At 46.8% G+C, this 20,199-nt stretch overlaps 1 protein-coding gene across 1 annotated transcript in view; it reads left to right on the top strand.

Annotated features, from left to right (window-relative positions):
* The window catches only part of LOC144122977 (uncharacterized), a 29,639-nt gene extending 11,344 nt beyond the window's left edge, over positions 1-18,295 (top strand). Inside the window, exons 3-5 of the mRNA XM_077655916.1 lie at positions 2,456-2,635; positions 14,387-14,494; positions 18,071-18,295. Coding sequence (XP_077512042.1) covers positions 2,456-2,635; positions 14,387-14,494; positions 18,071-18,160 — 378 coding nt within the window. The 3' untranslated portion in view covers positions 18,161-18,295. The remainder of the gene's footprint in view (positions 1-2,455; positions 2,636-14,386; positions 14,495-18,070) is intronic.
* The last annotated feature ends 1,904 nt before the right edge of the window (positions 18,296-20,199 follow it).

The following is a 20,199-nucleotide window of genomic DNA, read 5'->3' as shown; positions in this document are numbered from 1 at the left end:
TCGCTGTACTTTAAACTGGACGATGAATGAGCGCAGCAAATTATATTTTTGTAATATTAGTCGCTACCATCAACTGTAAGTAATAGTAGTGCGAGTGAAACGCCCCGGTTTGCATTAGCGGCATTTACCATTGCCTCCTGGGCTCGGCGTAACTTTCTGAGGCGAGGTAGATCATGATCGATACGGAAGCATATGCACGATAAGACACTGTTTAGAGTGTTTGTACACTAAAGCCAAAATCACCGCGGGTGATATGTCATCATCATCAGCCTAACTGCGTCCACTGCAAGGCTTCTCTCATATCTCTCCAGTTAACCCTGTCCCGTGCCATCTGCGGCCATCTTGTCCCTGTAAACTTCCGAATCTCATCCCTCCATCTGACTTCCGCTCCCCCCCCCCCCCCCCCCCTTCTGGGCTTGCCTTCTCTTGGAGTCCTTTCCGTTATCCATAAAGATCACCGGTTATCTTGCCTTCGCATTACATGCCCTGCCCATGACCATCGCTTGTTCTTGATTTCGACTGAGATCGTATTAAATCGCGATCGTTCCCTCACCCACTCTTCCCGCTTTCAGTCTCTTCACGTCACACCTATCATTTTCCTTTCAAGTTCGCTGCGGTGTACCCAATTTAACGTGAACCCCTTTCGTTAGCCTCTACGTTTCTGCGCCATAACTGAGTACCGGTAAGACACAGCTGTTATATACTTATCTCTTAAAATATATTTGGTGAACGTTCATTCACGACCTGTGAGTACCTGCGAAATGCACTCCATCCTATCCTTATTCTTCCATTTTTATTTCATGGTCAATACCTGCCCTAAGTAGATGTATTCCTTTACGACTTCGAACCCTTTGCTGCCTTTCCTGAACTGCTTTATCCTTCCGCGGCTGTTGAACATTAGCTTTACGCAATTGCGTATGCAGCTCGTTCGGTCTGAAAGCCGTGCCGTGACCTTGAATTGACAGGAAGGCCTCAGAAACGTGACGGAAATATTCTCAAAAGTTTCAAATGAGTGAAAAAATTCTCCGTCATTGGGGTTCGAACCCAGGCCCTCTTACCACTTAACGCATATGCCACTAAGGGTCGTTGGTTCAAGCGTGTTAGGTTGGCACCAAGTGAACACGTTGTGGTGTGTATGACAGTAAAGTGCGTTGGGTAGCTGTACTGATATTGTATTAATTAAAAAATAACACCAAATATAAATATGCTAATTATGTGTTAAAAAGAAGGAAAAGGCGCTATCGCGATTGCTCTTAAGGCGGAGCTTAATCGTCTTCCTATTTTTTTCCTGCTTATTAATTTTTAGACGCCTGTGATATCTAACCGGTGATAACTTCTCCAAGCGCGTCACCGCTGCGCCAAGCACCTACAGCGGATGACGCCTGCGCCGATTGGAAAACACCGAAGGGTTTTCGGGCGTACTTGGATTCGAAATCAGTACTGCCCTCTTATGAGACAGATGACTTAACTCTAGCCGATGGTCGCGGTTCACTCGTAAATGACGTCAGTGCAGTCCAGTCACACGATACGGTAATTAAATTACTGTAATGCAGTTACAGGAATTTAATCACTTGGTAATTTGTAATGTAACCAATTACTTCCCTGGTTTTGTAATTTAGTAATGTTATAAGTATTGGGTATTAATTTTTTTATTTTGGTGATTAATTAGGGAGAAAAAGTAATTAATTACTGTTGAAATCATTTCATGAAGTATGGACCACTGCTCTTTGTGTAAGTAGAAATTTGCTCTCTTGTTTGACGGGTCGGACATCTCGAAAGCAGAAGCAATGCGTCAGAAGCCTGGGCCAGCAAGCCAGAGAAGTTGCGCACGCGGGCAAGTGGATGTGCCTACAGCCTTAGACACCACCATGGAACTGGGAAATCTACGTCTTTTCTGGCGCTTCAGGATAACACAGACATACCGACACGCTATTTTACGATTGTTTGGATGTACCCAAGGTTGAAAACGCTTTTCATCATGCACAAGACAGGATTGCCCTTCGTCAGTGGAACAGCTATTAAGGCGAATTGTATCCTATCTTCAAGGCAAGGACAATATTTAGGCGCCTACTTAGAAGCTCAGCAACGTCTGTGATGCAGTAAACTGAGGGATCTGAAATGATTTTGAGCTGCGTCCAGTGGACTTTTCTAATGTGCGAAAATTAAAAGGTGTTATAATCGTAATCGCATTTACTTTCTGAAAACAATTGCAATGTAGTTTGATTACTTTCTGTGAACAGCAATTGGTGATGTAATTTATTTACATTTTCGCAACTTTCACGAAAGTAATTAGCAATGTATTTAATTGCTTTTCAAAGGTAAGTTTGCCATGTATGTCCGCTGTACGTGGTTTTCCCTCTCTGAAAAAGCTTGAGAAACACTTTTCGTGCCCAAATTTTTTCACCCGCAAAGGCTTGTCCTAATTCCACACTGTGCTGCACCCACGCTGTCACAGTGCCTGTCGACGGTGCTCTTCAACTCACTGTGCTCGCGCTCGGAGGAGAGCCTGTCGGCGGTGCTGTTCACCTTCTCGTTCGCGTACTCCATCGCCGGCCTGTACATGCTGCTCAACGGCGTCTGCAACTCGCCGCTGCCGTCCGGAGACACCTCACCCGGCCACCGCTCCGGGCTCATGGTGAGCCCCGCTGGGCGCTCCGACGAATTGTGCTGAACGGACCGAATGAGACGCTTTCACGTTTCATTTGGATCATCATTTGGACAGTCCGATCGTTTTAGGGCGAAAAGCTCTACTCTCCACATGCAAAGCTTAAGGCCAAAACCGCTTGACAATAACCTTCAACCAGGAGGGGCGAAAGTGTGGCTGTGACGTCAGATCACGTGCCTCGCACGCCGCAGCGCCGCAGCTGCGCTCGATTCTCACCCCTGCCTCCCTCGCCTTGAGCACACCTTGAGTAACACCTCTGCCACCGCTCACCGAATCACGTGGCTGTGACGTCAGATCACGTGTATTGCTCGCCACCGCGCCACAGCTGCGCTCGCTCCTCGCCCCTTCCTCCCTCGCCTTGAGCACACCTTGAGTAACACCTCTGCTACCGCTCACCGAATCACGTGGCTGTGACGTCAGATCACGCGCCTTGCTTGCCGCCGCGCCGCAGCTGCGCTCGCTCCTCGCCCCTGCCGCCCTCGCCTTGAGCATACCTCTAGAAACACCTCTGCCACCGCTCACCGAATCACGTGGCTGTGACGTCAGATCACGCGTAAGCCTGTCGTAAGCCTGTTGGGCTCTGCATTCTTTTTTTTTTTTTCAGCTCCGGCTTCTACGACGCGCAGCATGGCGCCGCCACTGCATACGGCCCCGTCGGCGCATACTATTGTGACTATAGTGAACTAGAATACTGGTCTAGTGGCGCGAACAGAGGCGCGCGGCAGCGGAGCGGCTGAAGCAAAAGGCCTGTCCTCACCGCAAGGGGCGCTGCAGCGCCTTTTACTAGCTCCGCGTCTCTGCCGCCGTGTTGGCCGGGCAGTACGAACGGCTCAACACTTGCGTTTTCGCGCCTTGCTGCTGGTGTTCTAGGGCCGAATTTTGCATCGGTTGAAGAGCTTCATTTATTTCTGTCGCACCTGAGTGCATGGGAAAACCGGACTAATGGAATGCAAGGCTTTTATAAGCAAGCCGACAGCTACAGGACTGCGTGCGACACTGTTTAACGTGTTGTCACTGTTGAAGTACCTAATAGAACGTGCAGGTTTCAGTTGCCTGAGTGAGCCAGGATCCGGCTAGGCATCTTATCAGAACTGTGCGCCAGTCTTCGTTCTGGCTGCAATACCCATATTCAGCGTCTGAGAAGACGTTCCTAATTATACTGTAATCTGCCTTGCACTTAACAACCTTTCCCACTCAGTTTCTACGGGAAACCGCGAGCCTGCATCCTCATTGCCATTTTGTACGCAGATACTGTCCAGCAGAGCTGTCCCAGTGGCACGCAGGAGCTTGATGGTAAATTATAGATGCAGGCAACTTGCAGGTGCAGCAGGCGCAGCATTTAATTCTGAAAATACCACCGTACCATTCCACTTGCAATGTAGCATCAAGTGACAGGGGGCTAATATTCTAATTAACACTCTTGTCTGGGCGAGTTGGCTCATTTCTAACAAATAATACACTTGCGCAAAGAAAACAGGACACAATAAAGTAATACATACGACAAGAACAGAGCGCAAATTCCAAGTAGTTTATTAAGAGCAGGCAACTTGAATATATACCAGTGTTAGCCAACAGAAAGATTAAAAAACCAAAAGGAAGATAAACCACGTGCGCTGTTAATACCAGCAAGCCGCTGCCAAGGGTACAACCAGATATCATTCTGTCAAACTGATATGATACTCCATAACAATCAAAACATAAAACCAAAAAAGAGAGACTGAAGAATCATGAGGTGAACAATGAACGCGGGGAATATGAGATATCTTAGCAAAGCAGTGTCAAAAAAGCCATAACAAAAGCAGTCCAACATAAAAGTGATACATGTCAACGGGTAACTATCCTCGTTGCAAAAGCAGTGTCAAAAAAGCGAGTGTGAAACGCTAAACACATTAAGCCGGAGAGATAACAGCACCGAGTTTCACCGACGTAAAGCAACCGAGAGGACATGGAATTTACACATGTCCATCTATCTCTTTGTCGAGCAGAACAACTGAAGCAGTACTAACTCATTCGTCACCGGTGTTAGCAATATGAAAAGCCTCAATTATTTCTCTCCGAAGTTTGGTCTTAGCATGGGCCAGAATCGTGGTATTGGTAAATATGGGCTTGCAACCATGATCCACAGTATGCTCTGGTAGGCGGCGTCTTTCATTGTTTTTTATTGTCCTCTCGTGCTCCCGCAGTCTCTCGTTGACGCACTTTCCCGTTTGTCCGATATATACGCAACCACAGGTTAACGGAATTCGATACACGACGTTGGTGGCGCATTGGACGTAATGATTATCGTGCTTCTTTTCACATGACTCTCGCTTCTTAGACAGGACAGTACAAATACTAGAAAGCTTACTGGGGGCGGAAAAAAGAACCTTTACGTCATATCTATGGCCTATCTTTTTCAAGTTGTGGGAAATTCTATGGATATATGGGTGACCTTTATGCTCTGTCTTAGGATTGGGGGCTCGAAGTCTTCTTGTTGCCTTCTTTTACCTTCTCTAGAAGACTGACTGTGTCAGTGCTGATGACGTCAGTAGGGTACCCTGCTTTCTCGAGACGGGCAGTTTGGTTTCCAAAACTGTGTTCCATAAAGTGCGGGCAGCTTTTGTTGAGCGCTGCTTGAAGAAGTGTTCCTACAATCCCAAAAGCCAAAAGCTTCCAATCCCAAAAGCTCCCAATCCCAAAAGCTCCCAATCCCAAAAGCTCCCAATCCCAAAAGCTGCCCGCACTTTATGGAAGACAGTTTTGGAAACCAAATTGCCCATCTCGAGAAAGCAGGGTACCCTACTGACGTCGTCAGCAGTGTCACAGTCAGTCTTCTACAGAAGGTAATAGTATTTGTACTGTCCTGTCTAAGAAGCGAGAGTCATGTGAAAAGAAGCACGATAATCATTACGTCCAATGCGCCACCAACGTCGTGTATCGAATTCCGTTAACCTGTGGTTGCGTATATATCGGACAAACGGGAAAGTGCGTCAACGAGAGACTGCGGGAGCACGAGAGGACAATAAAAAACAATGAAAGACGCCGCCTACCAGAGCATACTGTGGATCATGGTTGCAAGCCCATATTTACCAATACCACGATTCTGGCCCATGCTAAGACCAAACTTCGGAGAGAAATAATTGAGGCTTTTCATATTGCTAACACCGGTGACGAATGAGTTAGTACTGCTTCAGTTGTTCTGCTCGACAAAGAGATAGATGGACATGTGTAAATTCCATGTCCTCTCGGTTGCTTTACGTCGGTGAAACTCGGTGCTGTTATCTCTCCGGCTTAATGTGTTTAGCGTTTCACACTCGCTTTTTTGACACTGCTTTTGCAACGAGGATAGTTACCCGTTGACATGTATCACTTTTATGTTTGACTGCTTTTGTTATGGCTTTTTTGACACTGCTTTGCTAAGATATCTCATATTCCCCGCGTTCATTGTTCACCTCATGATTCTTCAGTCTCTCTTTTTTGGTTTTATGTTTTGATTGTTATGGAGTATCATATCAGTTTGACAGAATGATATCTGGTTGTACCCTTGGCGGTGGCTTGCTGGTATTAACAGCGCATGTGGTTTATCTTCCTTTTGGTTTTTTAATCTTTCTGTTGGCTAACACTGGTATATATTCAAGTTGCCTGCTCTTAATAAACTAGTCGGAAGTTGCACTCTGTTCTTGTCGTATGTGTTACTTTGTTGTGTCCTGTTTTCTTTGCGCAAGTGTATTATTTGTTAGAAATATTCTAATGGAGAAGCTTGGGCGTGTTGGTTGTGGATCATTTTTAAAACACAGCGCTATCAATTCGAGGACGCAGAGATAATAGGTAAGGGGCGATCGAAAGAAACGCGAACAGAGCAGAGCCTATAGGCGCTCCGCTGTTCGCATTTCTTTTCATCGCGCTTTTACTTCGATGGTAGCTAAAGGACGTGAGAGTCGTCAGTAATGCTTTCTAGGATGACCCTATAGCGTATTTTTCTTACCATCCGGCTAAAAGCGCGATCAAAATGAATTCCAACAGCGGAGCGCTTAGGCGCCGGGTTGTTCGCGTTTCTTTCCATCGCGATAGTACACACGAGCGCTCATGTGTACGTCTCGTCTATGCGCGCTCGTATTGTTAGCGCTGTTTCATATTGTTAGCTGCACGGTTATATAGCAAAAAAAAAAAGATGGTGTCTTGAAGACAGGTTGTGAAGGCTGTCTGAATTTGATTCTAATGACCAATTAAAGAAGCGACAGCGAACTCAAGCCAGCCGAGTTCACTCGCATGAACGACAAGGGTAACCGTCGCCCCTCTGCAGGGCCCCCTCTACAAATTGTAGCTGACCTGGAAAATACTTGCATGAAATGCTTTAGCCTCCTATAAAGCTACATGCAGACGGTACCCTTGATATTGGTGTTTAAGGCAAAGGCAGAGATTTGGTTCTCTGGCCACTGTGAAAATCTGGCAGCCGAGCTCACTGTTGTCGGGCCTAGCTATCACTACTTTTTACATAACAAAACCGCCTTCCATTTTTGAACAACCGGAAGTAAAAAGGTTCTGAGTACCAGAAAATAAGTTGGTGCGGTTAGATCTGGAAAGCACCTGTTAGGGTGAAATTCCGTTTCACATAATTTCGGCTGGTTGCTCGAAGAATGTGCCTGCCAGGAAGCCAAGATTTGCTATAACTTTTATTTTGCAAATATTTGCACTTACAATGCAAGCCTTGCCTAAAATTGGGGTGAATATGCTTTTAATCGTGTATAAATTTTTGTGAATAAAATGCGTTTCTGAGGCCGATGAACCGCTTCAGGAAAATTTGGAGGACGCTTAAGCTTCGCCTTTAAGAGCAGGACGCGACAGCGTACGTGTTGCAGCATTGCCAAGGAATCCAAGGAACGCCATCGTCCTTCAGTGCGACCCCTTGCCCATACAATTTAAGGAAACATATCTTGGTGGACACCCGAACCGCGCCGTAATGCAAGGGAAATGAAAATAAAATTTTTAAGGAGAGGAAAGGACGCCTGTGTCACATATCTCGTTGGACACCCGAACTGGGCCATAAGAGAAGGAAATTGAAATAATAATAATAATTGGTTTTTATTGACAGGAAATGGCGCAGTATCTGTCTCATATATCCACCAAACAAATTATATCCACCAGCAAAACTGTGAGCATTTCGCATTGCCCTTTGTCGGTAGCAAACGACATAGAACGACGCGATTTTTCATCATCGCCAAAATGCTTTAAGGGGCGCGGTGAGGAAAAAAAAGTGCCGAGGAGGTTACGTTGAAGTTAGTTGAAGCCAATGGAATGCAGGTTTCGTAACTAGGAGCGTATTATGCACCCCATTGTTACAGCGATGCGGAGAAACGTACACAAGCTCCTGAAACAGCAGCGACGGCGCCGCTAAAAAAGTTGCAGTGGCGCCATCTGGAGGCGTCTACGCCAAAGAGCACGTCCGCGCCCTCCCGTTCGCGCCACTAGACCAGTATTCTAGTTCACTATAATTGGAACCTTATCTGGTCGCCTGCGCTGGCTCGCGCTGACGGGAGTTCCACCTCCTAAATATTCTTGCTCCGTGGCCACCGCCCACCGAATCACGTGTCTGTGACATCAGATCACGTGTCTTGCTCGCCGCCGCGCCGCAGCTGCGCTCGCTCCTGCCTCCCTCGCCTTTTGTAACACCTGCGAAGAGTGTTCTCGCCCCAGGCACGCATATTGAGGCCCCCGCGAGGGCGAATGATGACTTTAAAGTCTTCAAGAGGCAGTAGCTCAGGCGCCCACATCTGGTCCACCGCAACCAAAAGAGACTACCTCAAGTCCTCCCTCTAAGCGGAAATCTACCTCCCGCTCAGAACGATACGTTAATTTTGCCTCGAGGAATTTGAGGCTCGCCTAGAACACAAATTAGAGGCTAGAATTTATAAGCTTGAAGTGAAATTTGCTGAGTTCTCCCGACAAATCCAACAGCAAATGCACCAGTTCCAACAACAAATACAGCAGCAAATCCAACAACAACTTAACACCCTCATGCAACAATTCCAAACACGCGTCACAGGTCTTGAAGCTAGGGTAGACGCATCGGCTGCCCTCCTCACGACACGGGTTAAACCATACGATCGCTTGCCTCCCGCTACAGTCCCCAAACATATCTTAGCTTCAACCACACTTCACCATTGCGCCCCGCCATCTACTTAACGTGTGGCAATGGAACTGCAGGGGGTTTCGCCGCAAGCGAGGCAGCCTGCAGCAGTACGTCAAAATTCGGAGATCCCCCCTCATGTCATCGCCCTCCAGGAAACTCATGGCCCAGTGAAACTACCTGGCTCTAAACCATACTCCCTCCTAGATGTCACCGCTCCCGACACCGCTATTTTGATTCAACGCAACCTGCCGGCCGTCCAACACTCCTTAGACGACGTTGGCGTAGACAGCGTCTTGCTCGAGCTCCCTCGTAAAAGGGGCGACCAAAAGCTCTTCATTCTTAACCTTTATAGCTCCCCAAAAGACAGAAGACGCGACTTCACCCCTCTTTTTTCCCGTGTCAACAAGCTCGCGCACCATTCAGGCCTCCTCATTGTAGAATATTTCAATGCCCACCACACCACTTGGGGTTACCGCGCCGCCAACCGGAAGGGTAACAATAGAGAGTTATAGCATATCGTTACCGTGTTTACGTTATCGTTTACCATGTTACCGGACGCCGGATTTTCCGGTTAGCGCGGCGCACGCCAGAAGACGTTTTAGCGTACCCTCTCTCCCGTAACAAGTTACCGTAGGGCTAAAACGAGTGATGATGATGGCAGATGCCCAGCTTTTAATGATAAAAAAAAAACGGATGCATTGCAATTTCTATGAAGTGAAATGCTACACTTCAATAATCTTTTATCTGCATATAAAGACGTACCGACTACACTTCAGCTAACAGCCGACTCAGCGGCTTTTCAAATGTGCCCGTGAAGCTAGACACCTTTGCCTACCCTGGCCAGTAGACAAATCTCACTACGTAGACCTCAGTAAGCTTGCATAGACAGCGCACGTTGCGTTGCGAGCGCTGTAAAAAAAAGCACAACTACGACACCTGTTCGCCGTGCCGCAACGTCGCTTCTTTATGTGTTTGGATGTGAACACTGTAGCGCCATCTAGTGGCAGTAAGTTAAAGCGCGCCCACACCGGGCCGGAGAAACTTCTTTATTTTCTGAAATTACTGATGAATATAGCAATAGAATTACCAGTCTTTTTTCGAGGAAAAAATCATGAAAATATATAAAAATGTTAAATCGGACACGAAACTGAAGAGCTACAGTGTAGTCGTTGCTATTTGGCTATGTACACGACATATAGTCAGGCTTAACTGCTCAAAAGTCAGCAAATAATCTCAAAAACATGGCCTAGTTGTTACTCGAACCTCAACGTACGAGTAAGTGTTTGCAAATTAAAAGCGAATGCCTTCATGTATAGCGAGAAATGGCGCCGAAGAACGCGGTGGCGGTGCTGTATTTGGTCCGAAGCGGCCGTGCAGGGCGCCGCCATGTTTACATGCGAACGCTAACTCTCCGCAACGCTAAAAGGGATTCCGTAAAGTGTTTGCGGACCGGTAAGTGGCGGCGCTTGCGCAGACGTCGCTTGCCGGGCCCGGTAAACGGTAACGAAAACACGGTAACGATATGCTATAACTAATCTGTGGTTACGGGCACAGGAACTGGGCTTAACCCTTGTTACTGACCCTCAGACTCCCACCCGCGTAGGAAACAGCGTGTCTGTTGACAGTTCACCTGATCTAACATTCTGCAAAAATGCGCTGATCAATCGGTGGCTCAACACTGGAAATACCCTTGGCAGTGACCACTATATCCTCGCGACCACCCTCAGCACGTCCCCGTACCGTCGGAAAGGTCGCCCGAGCCTAATCACAGATTGGGACAAGTTTCGTTCCCTACGTGCTCAGAACGCCCCTACCCGGATTAATAACCTGGACGAGTGGATCTCCGATCTCCACGCAGATATCAGGAATCACTTGTCACGACTGATCAATCCAGTACAGACAGCCGTCTCCTCCACCTAGGCCAGGACTGCGAAAGCATGCAAAACCGCTGGAAAACACAACGCCACAATAGAACGCTTCGGCATCGAATAGATCAGATAGACAAGCAGATTGAGGCGCACACACTCTCATTGGCTACCCAGCAATGGGGTCAAGTTTGTGACAACATGCGTGGCCAGCTCGGGCTAAGCCGCACCTGGCACCTTCTCCGATACCTTTTAGACTCAGACGATTGCAAAACATCCCATCATCAACACCCCGGCTCAGGCCAGGATCTTCTCGATCCTTCTCGTGTCCGGTACCTCAATACTACTTCCCCGAACCCCCCCTACATGGGTGGAGCCAATCCTGCCCTCGATGCGGAAATTTCAGAGGCTGAGGTAAGATTCGCTCTCGCTCAGCTCCGCCCTAACTCTGCCCCGGGACCGGACGCCATTTCCAACAAAACTCTCCGTAATTTAGATGACCCGTCCATTGAGGCTCTCACTGCCTTCATGAATGATTGCCGGAGAGAGGGTGAAATACCTGCTGCATGGAAACATGCAGGCGTGACTTTCATACCGAAGCCAAGCAAACGACTAGCTCTCGAACACCTCCTCCCATCTCCCTCAATTCCTGTGCTGGTAAACTCATGGAGCACGTCATTCTCAACCGTATTAATCATTATGCTGAAGATAATGATCTACCTCCCACCATGATTGGCTTCCGCTCAAATCTCTCTACGCAAGACATTATGATCCAGGTCTCTCGAGAGATACTGTGCCCCTCTACAAGAGCGGGCACAAAGGATATTCTAGGGCTTGATTTAACTAAAGCATTTGACAATGCCTCGCACGGAGCTATTCTCGCTAACCTCTCAATACTAAATCCTGGTCACCGTACCTAGGAGTATATAGGCACCTTCCTCTCTGGTCGTAAAGCTGAAATTAGCTTTGGCTCTCACCGCTCTGACCATATATAACCTTAGGTAGAAATTGCATCCCCCCCCCCCAAGGATCCGTTCTCTCCCCCTTTCTTTTCAATGTCGCCTTGCTGACGCAACTTTCAAAATTAGACGCCATCCCCCGGCTATTCCATACCTTATACGCAGACGACATCACCCTCTGGGTTTCAACAGGCAACGATGCTGAGGTTGAATCCGCACTTCAACAAGCGGTGGACGTCATTGAGCGCCACGTAGCCGGAGCCGACCTTTTGTGCTCACCTCAGAAATCCGAGCTGCTGCTCATTCGAGGTCAACCCGGCTTCCACGGCCATCCTCCCATCTGCATTACTGCTAGTGGCCAACCCATACGCGAAGTATCCACCATTAGGGTATTGGGGCTTCTCATCCAGAGCAATAGAAGAAACACCGACACTCTGGCTAAACTCACAGTCTCTGTCTCGCAGACCACTCGTCTAATTCGTCGCATTGCCAAGAAACATAAAGGCATGCGAGAGGCTCACCTGCGACGTCTTGTTCAGGCGTTGGTTTTCAGTCGCCTCACATATACCTTCCCTTACCTCTACCTTAGCTGCCAGGAACGGGACCGCGTTGACTACCTTATTAGACAGGCATACAAGGCGGCTCTCCATCTCCCCCACCGGACCCCCACATATAAACTACTGGCATTAGGGGTCTACAGCACTGTGACGGAGCTCTCGGAAGCTCATCTCACCGCTCAGTACGAGCGTCTCACCCACACCTCCACGGGACGTCACATACTCGACAAGCTTGCAATAAGCTTCGAAACGACCGTCGCCGAGAAGGCCCAGCGTCCGTCTCATATCCACAGCAACCTTATCGTTACCCCCCTCCCGAAAAACATGCACCCAGAGTATCATGTCGCTCGCCGCAAGGACAGGGCTAGGTCTCTGCATAAAAAGTATTTAACAGATCAGACAGCTGTCTACGTCGACGCCGCCGAATACTATGATCGCGATGCTTTTTCGCTCGCGGTTGTAAACTACTGTGGACGGCCGTTGGTTGCGTGCTCCATTCCCGTCATATCGTCTGAGGAGGCCGAGGAGGCGGCCATAGCCTTGGCGATGGTCTCCACCTCTGCAGAAACCATCTTCAGCGAGTCTAAATCTGCGATTCGTAATTTCGCCAAAGGCCGGGTCTCCCCCGTCACCCTATCTCTCCTCGGCTCCACCAAGGTCCAAATCCACCTGATCTAATTGATCTGGGCCCCTGCACACTCATACCATCCAGGGAACGAGGCGGCGCACAATCATGCCCGAGGATTCGTCGACCGGGATGTGGTGTCGCCCGTCCTGTGGACGGCGAGAGATCGTGTGGTTACATTTCATGACATAACCATGCACTACCGTCTAGGTAGACTTCTATATCCCCGCGCACATATTTCTCTCACCAAACCCCAAGAGGTTGCGTGGAGGCAACTCCAAACGAACACTTCCCCAACCCCGCGATATATGCCCGCATATACCCTGGGGTCTGCTCTCCCTCCTGTCAACTATGTGGCCAACATGCCACTCTATCCCACATATTCTGGGCTTGCCCTCAGGACTCCCCTCCGCGAGGTTTGCAGCTCTCGAATCCAGACCAATGTGAGGTCGCATTGCTGCGTTCGTACTCGGACACACAGATCCGCGTTGTGATAAAAGCCCTAGCGGTCGCCGAACGCCACAAGCTCATGGCTACTTTTTGGGGCTATAACCCCACACCAACTGCTACCTTGGTCGACGAAAAGAAAGTTTATCCTCCTCATCCTGTAACACCTGCGCCACCGCTCGCCGAATCACGTGCTCAGAGTGGAGAGGCGCAAAATAAAAAGTGGCTGTCTGGCAAAGCCTCGCCAGACGACATCGTGGCTGAACGGCGTGCCGGGCCCTCGCGACAAAACGATTTACAGTCGAAGGCAAGCAGAGTCGGATCATCCGGCTGATACAGCTCGGAGACAAGCTGCGTTACAGCGAACAAGTGTGGCGTACGATAGATAGACGGGTGAAGGATGAGAGCAGAGAGCGGAGAAAAGTCGCCCAAAAGTGTGCGGACGTGAGGAGAGAAAGCGCTTTATGAAGAAAGCGTAGCCGAGCTTTTCGCGTGGTTCAGCCGGGTAGAACCACAGCCAGTTTTTTCCTTCACTAATTTCACACCACGGCGCGCATCTTCTCGGGTGAATTATGCCAGTGAACCGCATATTGCATCGCTTTGGCTGCAGACGTGGCGGCGCTCAACAGCGGACCATGTATGTGTATTACGCCTGTTTCGGTACAGCTACTCGCCGTAATTGTTGAGCGGAGTGAATAGAATGTGCGTACTGGAGGAGAATGTGTGGATGCGGAGTATAAAGCGATATTTTAGTTTACAAAATACTGACAATGCGGTCCTTGTCTAACAGTCTCAATGCGTTTTGTTTGGCTCGCCATTCGGCTTAATTCTCAGTATACTGTGCTTACACCGAGGAAAGCGAGTGGAGTATTCCTCATCTTTCCTTCGCTTTATTTTTGTAGCGTGCAGCAATGTTACCGCATGAGGGTGACGAAATTTTTTAGGTGGCACAGTAGCAGCAAGGGAGTAATTACTAGCATCCACCCAAGCGTAGCTGTATGGCTACAAAGGAAAGCTATGCATCTTTCAAACCAACTTCATAGCAGAAGGTTGAAGTGGTCTACAGCTACCGTTGTCGCTTGTTCAGCCCTTTATCTGACATACAAGTCTCGGTGGTTCCCGTGCACTAGAGAACTCATGGCATGCGTATGCCTTACAGGTGGTGCAGCAACTGATCTTCCATTGCGTTGGAACCCTGGTCTTCCTGGCGTGCGGTGTCTACGTACTCGTAAAATACTTCCGCGCATCGCAGGCCACCGCGCCGGCGGTGAGTGCTTACTACGGGGTTTTGCGCTTAGGGAGAGAGAATAAGCGCCAAAAGAAGAACAGCCCAATACCGATATCTTGTACGCGCTTATCCTGCAAAACGGATCCTTGGCAGTTCCCATGACCCCGAAGGCGCACTTTACGCCGTTTGAAAGTAACGCCTAGCTGAGTAACCCTTGTGCTTCATTTTGATTGGCTAAATTATAACTTAAGCGCACGACTAGCCCAATTAACGCCTCCATGCATTGGTTGTGCTGGAACTGACTGCTGCATGGAGTGCTTTGTGAACCGTGGGTTTATTAATTTTGTTCACAGCCAAAGCAGCGCGAGAATCTGCCAGTGGCTCCATGAGGTTTAACTCGAGGCAAGAGCAAACGTACTCTTTTTTTTTTCTTGCATTGGAGAGAATTTTAGCAGCTCCGGGCGTGTAAAGTTATGGTAGGTGAGGTTCAATGTCTGAAAAATATACATGGGCTGTGAGAGACGCCTTAGTCGAGGGCTGGAGGTGAAATTTCGACCAGCTAATTTCGCATTTAGCTTCCGTTGAAATTAGAGCTCTGCAGCAGTGAATAGATTCCGCAACCTTAGGTCGAGTAACCAAATTCCACAGCCGCTAAGCCACCGCGGTGTATGGCTCTTAGGTAGGAACTGAACAAGGAAATTAATGGCGATTTTGTGATAGCAAGTAAAATGAGCGCAGTGTATATAGCTTTCAACTTCACTTGAATGTAGTGAGCGGAGGAGGTTAGTGATTTAAACTGCCGAGCCAACATGAGCCATGTTCCGTGTGGAACTGTATCAGTTCAGCCCGGAGGTAGATGTCCCGTGTCAAGAGCGACCGCAAGTCATGGCTTCCGTGGGAAGTGGGTAGGAAGTGATGTTGCGGCGCGTGCTTATATTAGTTATATTCGCTTGAGATTCTAATTGTTATCTAGTGCGGAAAAGTTTTCTGAGGACCATGCCAGAATATCGCAGAAAAAAATTCCCGATTTCCCAGATGATTAATTACGCAATTTCTGTACGACCCTCGTATATCCACATGTTTACTCTATGCTGCTTTCAGGCTCTAAGCTATACCCCTTGCAACTCATTCTTATCATAAGCAGTTATGTTTGTGAACAAAAAAATATCGTGCAGCGCTAACACATTGCAAAGTTGAGAAATTAGTACCTATACCATTTTAATCATCCATGCTTGCAAAATAAGCAGACATACTAACTGTAATGGTGCCAGAGCTATCGCAAAACACAGAGGTGTCCATGTTAAATCTGCCTTCATTTCGCATGTTCGATTGGGATGCTTCTAGCTGTACATGATTTTTCATATTTCAGCACAAACGTGGCCATCAAATCACGTATAAAAGGTGCCTTGGGTTTAAGGATTTGACTGTTGACGCTGCATTAACAAAAAATGTAAGCAGCGCCGGCATTTACAAAAAATATGAGATTAGTTTCTGATTCCCAACCAGTAGCTTAAGACATCGCCCTCATCAGGTATCTTGTGATGACTTCTGAGTTCAACTTCTGATGAACTGCTGATTAAAATTGGCCACCAAGTTTCTACTTAAGAAGTGATGTGCTTCCTCTTAACAAGATTCTCATTAAGTGCGATGTATACATGTTGAGTGCATGATGCATTTGTGCATTCTTTATGGTGCACGCAAACTAACGTTCTGGTAAAAAAGTAGATGAAATGTCTTGAGTTTCATTTTTTGCAACGTCTCTTTAACATCGCATAGTAAGGCTATGATAATGTTCTCTTAAACGTACTCTAAGCATCCACGAAACAATTATATGTGCAACTTTCGCTGAAACGTAGGACAGTCCAGTACCATACCCAACATTTATTACCACAAAAAATAACCACAGCAAGAACAGCAACAGTAAAGAACTAAGCAGTAAAGTAACGGTAAACAGTGAAAGCAGCAAGTAACAAGAAGATTGACAAGAAAGGAGGGGGCACTTAAGCTCCGCCTTAAGGGTATGACGCAATAACGTAATGGGTTAATTCCCATATTTGCAGAAGGTCATTCTCTACACTCATAGAACCCTGTAAGTCCTCATACATTTTCTGGCGCAGTGGTGCACCGGTTAAGTTATGCGTCACCGCCCTGCAATGGACCTGCCAGAGTAATGATCGTAATTTTTCGCTTACGCCGCCGACGCTGGAATTTCTGCGTCAAGAGACTTTTAAAGCTACCGCGTTAATAGGGCGCCAAAATGCTGTGGACACACGTGTCACACCCATAAGTTCGCCTCATTCAAACTTCTCTATACCTTGCGCGCATGCTTATCCACCGGCAATAAATGGCCTTCCAATATAGAGGTGCTTGTGGGGAGTTGTTAATAAGAAGAGTTTTCTAAAGATATGCTGGCGGCTTGTATGCAATCTATGGTAGGTATAAATCTTGAGATTTAACCGAGAAGTTCTGTTGATGCACATCATTACTGCAGGAACGATGTTTGTGATGATCATAATATTTCGCATTGCAGGCATGTTTCAGCCCATTAGCCAATGCTCCGTAAGCACTACCTACGTTACTCAGCGAAAAGTTAATAAAGATAATCTAGCATTGGTTTCATGGAGTGAAGGGAGCTGCTGCTCTGAAATCTTCATACACCACGATGTGTGCCAAAAAATTTCCGTCACAAAAGTTAACGCAGGAACTCAAGAATTTATGTTGTAAATCTGACGCAAAAACGCAACACATGATGCCTTCTTTGGTGATTTTCTTGCAACTCGCCGTGGTTATGTTGTAATATCAGAAATCCAGTATCAATTTTGTAAGGAAGGTGATATGAATGGACTAGTAATATATCGCACCAGCTTCCAGTCGTACCGTGCACGGGCAAAGAGTGGCGAATATAATGGGCTATGAATATCATCATCATCGTCATCAGCCTGACTACGCCTACCGCGGGGCAAAGGAATTCTCCATGTCTCTCCAATTAACCCTGCTTTTTTTTTTTGCCAGCAGCAGCCACCGTATCCCCGCAAACTTCTCAATCTCATCCGCCCACCTAATTTTCTGCCGTTCTCTGCTATGCTTACTTTCTCTTGGAATCTACTCCGCTACCCTTAAATACTAGCGGTTATCTTGCCTTGCATTACATGCCCTGCCCAAGCCCGTTTCTTTCTCTTGATTTCGACTAGGATGTCATTAACCTGCGTTTGTTTTCTCACCAACTCTGGCTGCTTTCGATGTCTAACGTTGCACCTATAAGGCCTTGTGAAGATACATTGTACCAACGGTACATGCAATATAGTTTCCGGAAAAGTGAATGGTAGACGCTTGTGTTGAAGGCATCTAAATGGCTAGGGTGTCGCATGTATCGCCTTCAAGAACTGTGGCACAACGCTGCTCCTTCATCGATGTCTTCGCGTCGTAGTCGCGGTCTAGTGCGCGCAGCTTTAATCCCTGCTACACCTCTGCAACTGCTGCTTTTTTAGTAATGACAGGCACAATCATCGTGAGGACTGGTGCCATGCGAAACTACAAGTTGCGTTTATTCTCAACGTTCGCAAAATAATAAATTATTAATTATTAAAATCGTGATTTTCGCTTTCCCTTTTCCAGGCGGTGTCACTGACAGTCGCCGGCGTGCACCTGCTGCATACCCTGTATGTCTACAGGGGAGACTTCCAACGCCTGCTGGACAGCTGCTGAGGCCGGGCTTCCGCGCCACGCAGATGGGGGCCCGAACGGTGTCGCCGATTTGTTCCTGCAGCTCCGTCTTTCTAGCGAATTTGTGTTGTGTATCCCCTTTGCATAAACGCGTACCACGTTCAACGTTTAGATTGCAAAGATGTTTCCGAGAGTACTTCTATCCCGCTTCGCCAGAACACAACCGAGGCTGCACGTTGAGTCGCGTGGCGCGATGGGGATGAGCCTTGCCGTGGTTTGAATGCATGAGAACGTTTCCTTAATTCCAGTAGTATGTCCAACTTGCACGATTCAAACTTGTAAAAGGTTCTTGGGCGTGTACATAAACATGTCTTTCAGGAAAACGGTGCCGACAGAGTTGAACGTGCTTTCCAGTGTGGACCCTCTTTATTTATCTATTTATTTATTTATACCGTCTTGAGCTCTAGTGCGGCAAGGATGGGGTAAAAAAAACAGTAAATTAACGAAATATACACTAATACGGCAGGGATCAACAGAACGAACTAAACGCAGTACGGTAGCTTATATAACAAATACAATTCCAATATCTAATAAAGATGAAGTAACTTAAAATAAATTGAAACATGCATTTTAATGTGTAAGATCATGTGGCATCAACTGCTGCTAAAATGAATTTAATAGAAGAGACCAGGTTATTCCAGCAACCAAGTTCCAGTGTTCAATTTACCGTGGAAAGTGCATATGAAATTATTAGTACGAGCGAAGTGTGGTTCAATAGTAAGGTTAAGGTGCCTCCTGGTTGATCGGGGAATAGCGGGAAAAAGACGTCTTGTGAAACACGATAAAATGAATTGCCGATGCAATGCGGGAACTTCAGTAACTGGATGTTACGTTGCACGAATATGGATTCGCTTCAAATGAGACAAGACAGAAGATGAATGGGGAACATATAAACGATATATATGAATGTAATTCATTTTCTTTGAATGCTCTTGATTGTGTAATGTCACAGTGTTTATAAGGTTTCCGAACGGGAGATGTATAATCAAGTTTGGGACGAATTGAAAGTTCAAAAACCTGTCTCTTTTGAAACATTAGTGTTCGCCTTAGATAACCAACCTTTCTTTGTATTTTAATGCAAACGATAATATATTTTGATCACGCCATGTTAATGTAAACACAACGCCAATACGCTTATAGTCATAAACCCGTGTTCAATAGCGAGTCGATAAAGATATAAACAGTAAAAGAGATCTGCTGTTAAGAAAAGAAATTACCGTGTTTAAGTAAAATTTATTTTCATTTGCAAGGTATTACATCCGGTTCAAAAACCAGCTAACGCGTTTAACTGCAGGGGATCTTCTGGCGGGGTAAATATCTGGTATAACAGACACTCGTTCGCACTTGCACTAAACTTAAACATAAGGTGACACATTGCAAGATAAGTCATTAATGTTTATTAAGAATAATAAGAGCCAAGCACCGACCCTTGAGGGACTCCAGATGACACATCGTCATGACAGGAGTGATTTCATTTATTAGATACAAACTGCGACAAGTGTAAAAAAAATAGCAATCCTACCAACCAAAGGAAGTAAGAGGTGACACATTGCATGATAAGGAGTGCAGCGCATTGCATAAAGAGTAGTGCAGCGCAAAAAACGGACAGAAGGGGAAGACACAAACAACAGGATTGGCCCTGCGTTTGTGTCTTCCCCTTCTGTCCCTGTTTTTTTGCGCTGTACTACTTAATATGAACGACCGACTAGCCCACACCAAGATTTTGACAACCAAGGGAAATTTTTTTAAATTGCGCTTAGTGTACATAAGAGGCTAGAACGTAGTACTGTCTCGAAAGCCTTAGAGAAATGCGTAAATATGACGACCACCTTAAATGTCTGGAAATGTCGTGTCCACGTTCAGTAAGTTGTGTTATAGCGCAAAAACCTTGTTCAAAGCCGTCTTGAAAACTGTACAGTATGCTATTAGATTGCCGAAATTCTAATATGCGTATGTGGATTATGTTTTCCTACAACATACACAAATACGGTGGTAATGAGATAGTTCTGTAATTAGATAAA

The sequence above is a fragment of the Amblyomma americanum genome, chromosome 3 (genome assembly GCF_052857255.1).
Source record: "Amblyomma americanum isolate KBUSLIRL-KWMA chromosome 3, ASM5285725v1, whole genome shotgun sequence".
NCBI classification, from domain to species: Eukaryota; Metazoa; Arthropoda; class Arachnida; order Ixodida; family Ixodidae; genus Amblyomma; species Amblyomma americanum.
Note: the sequence above shows the minus strand (reverse complement) of the source record. Positions and strands in the feature narration are given on the sequence as shown.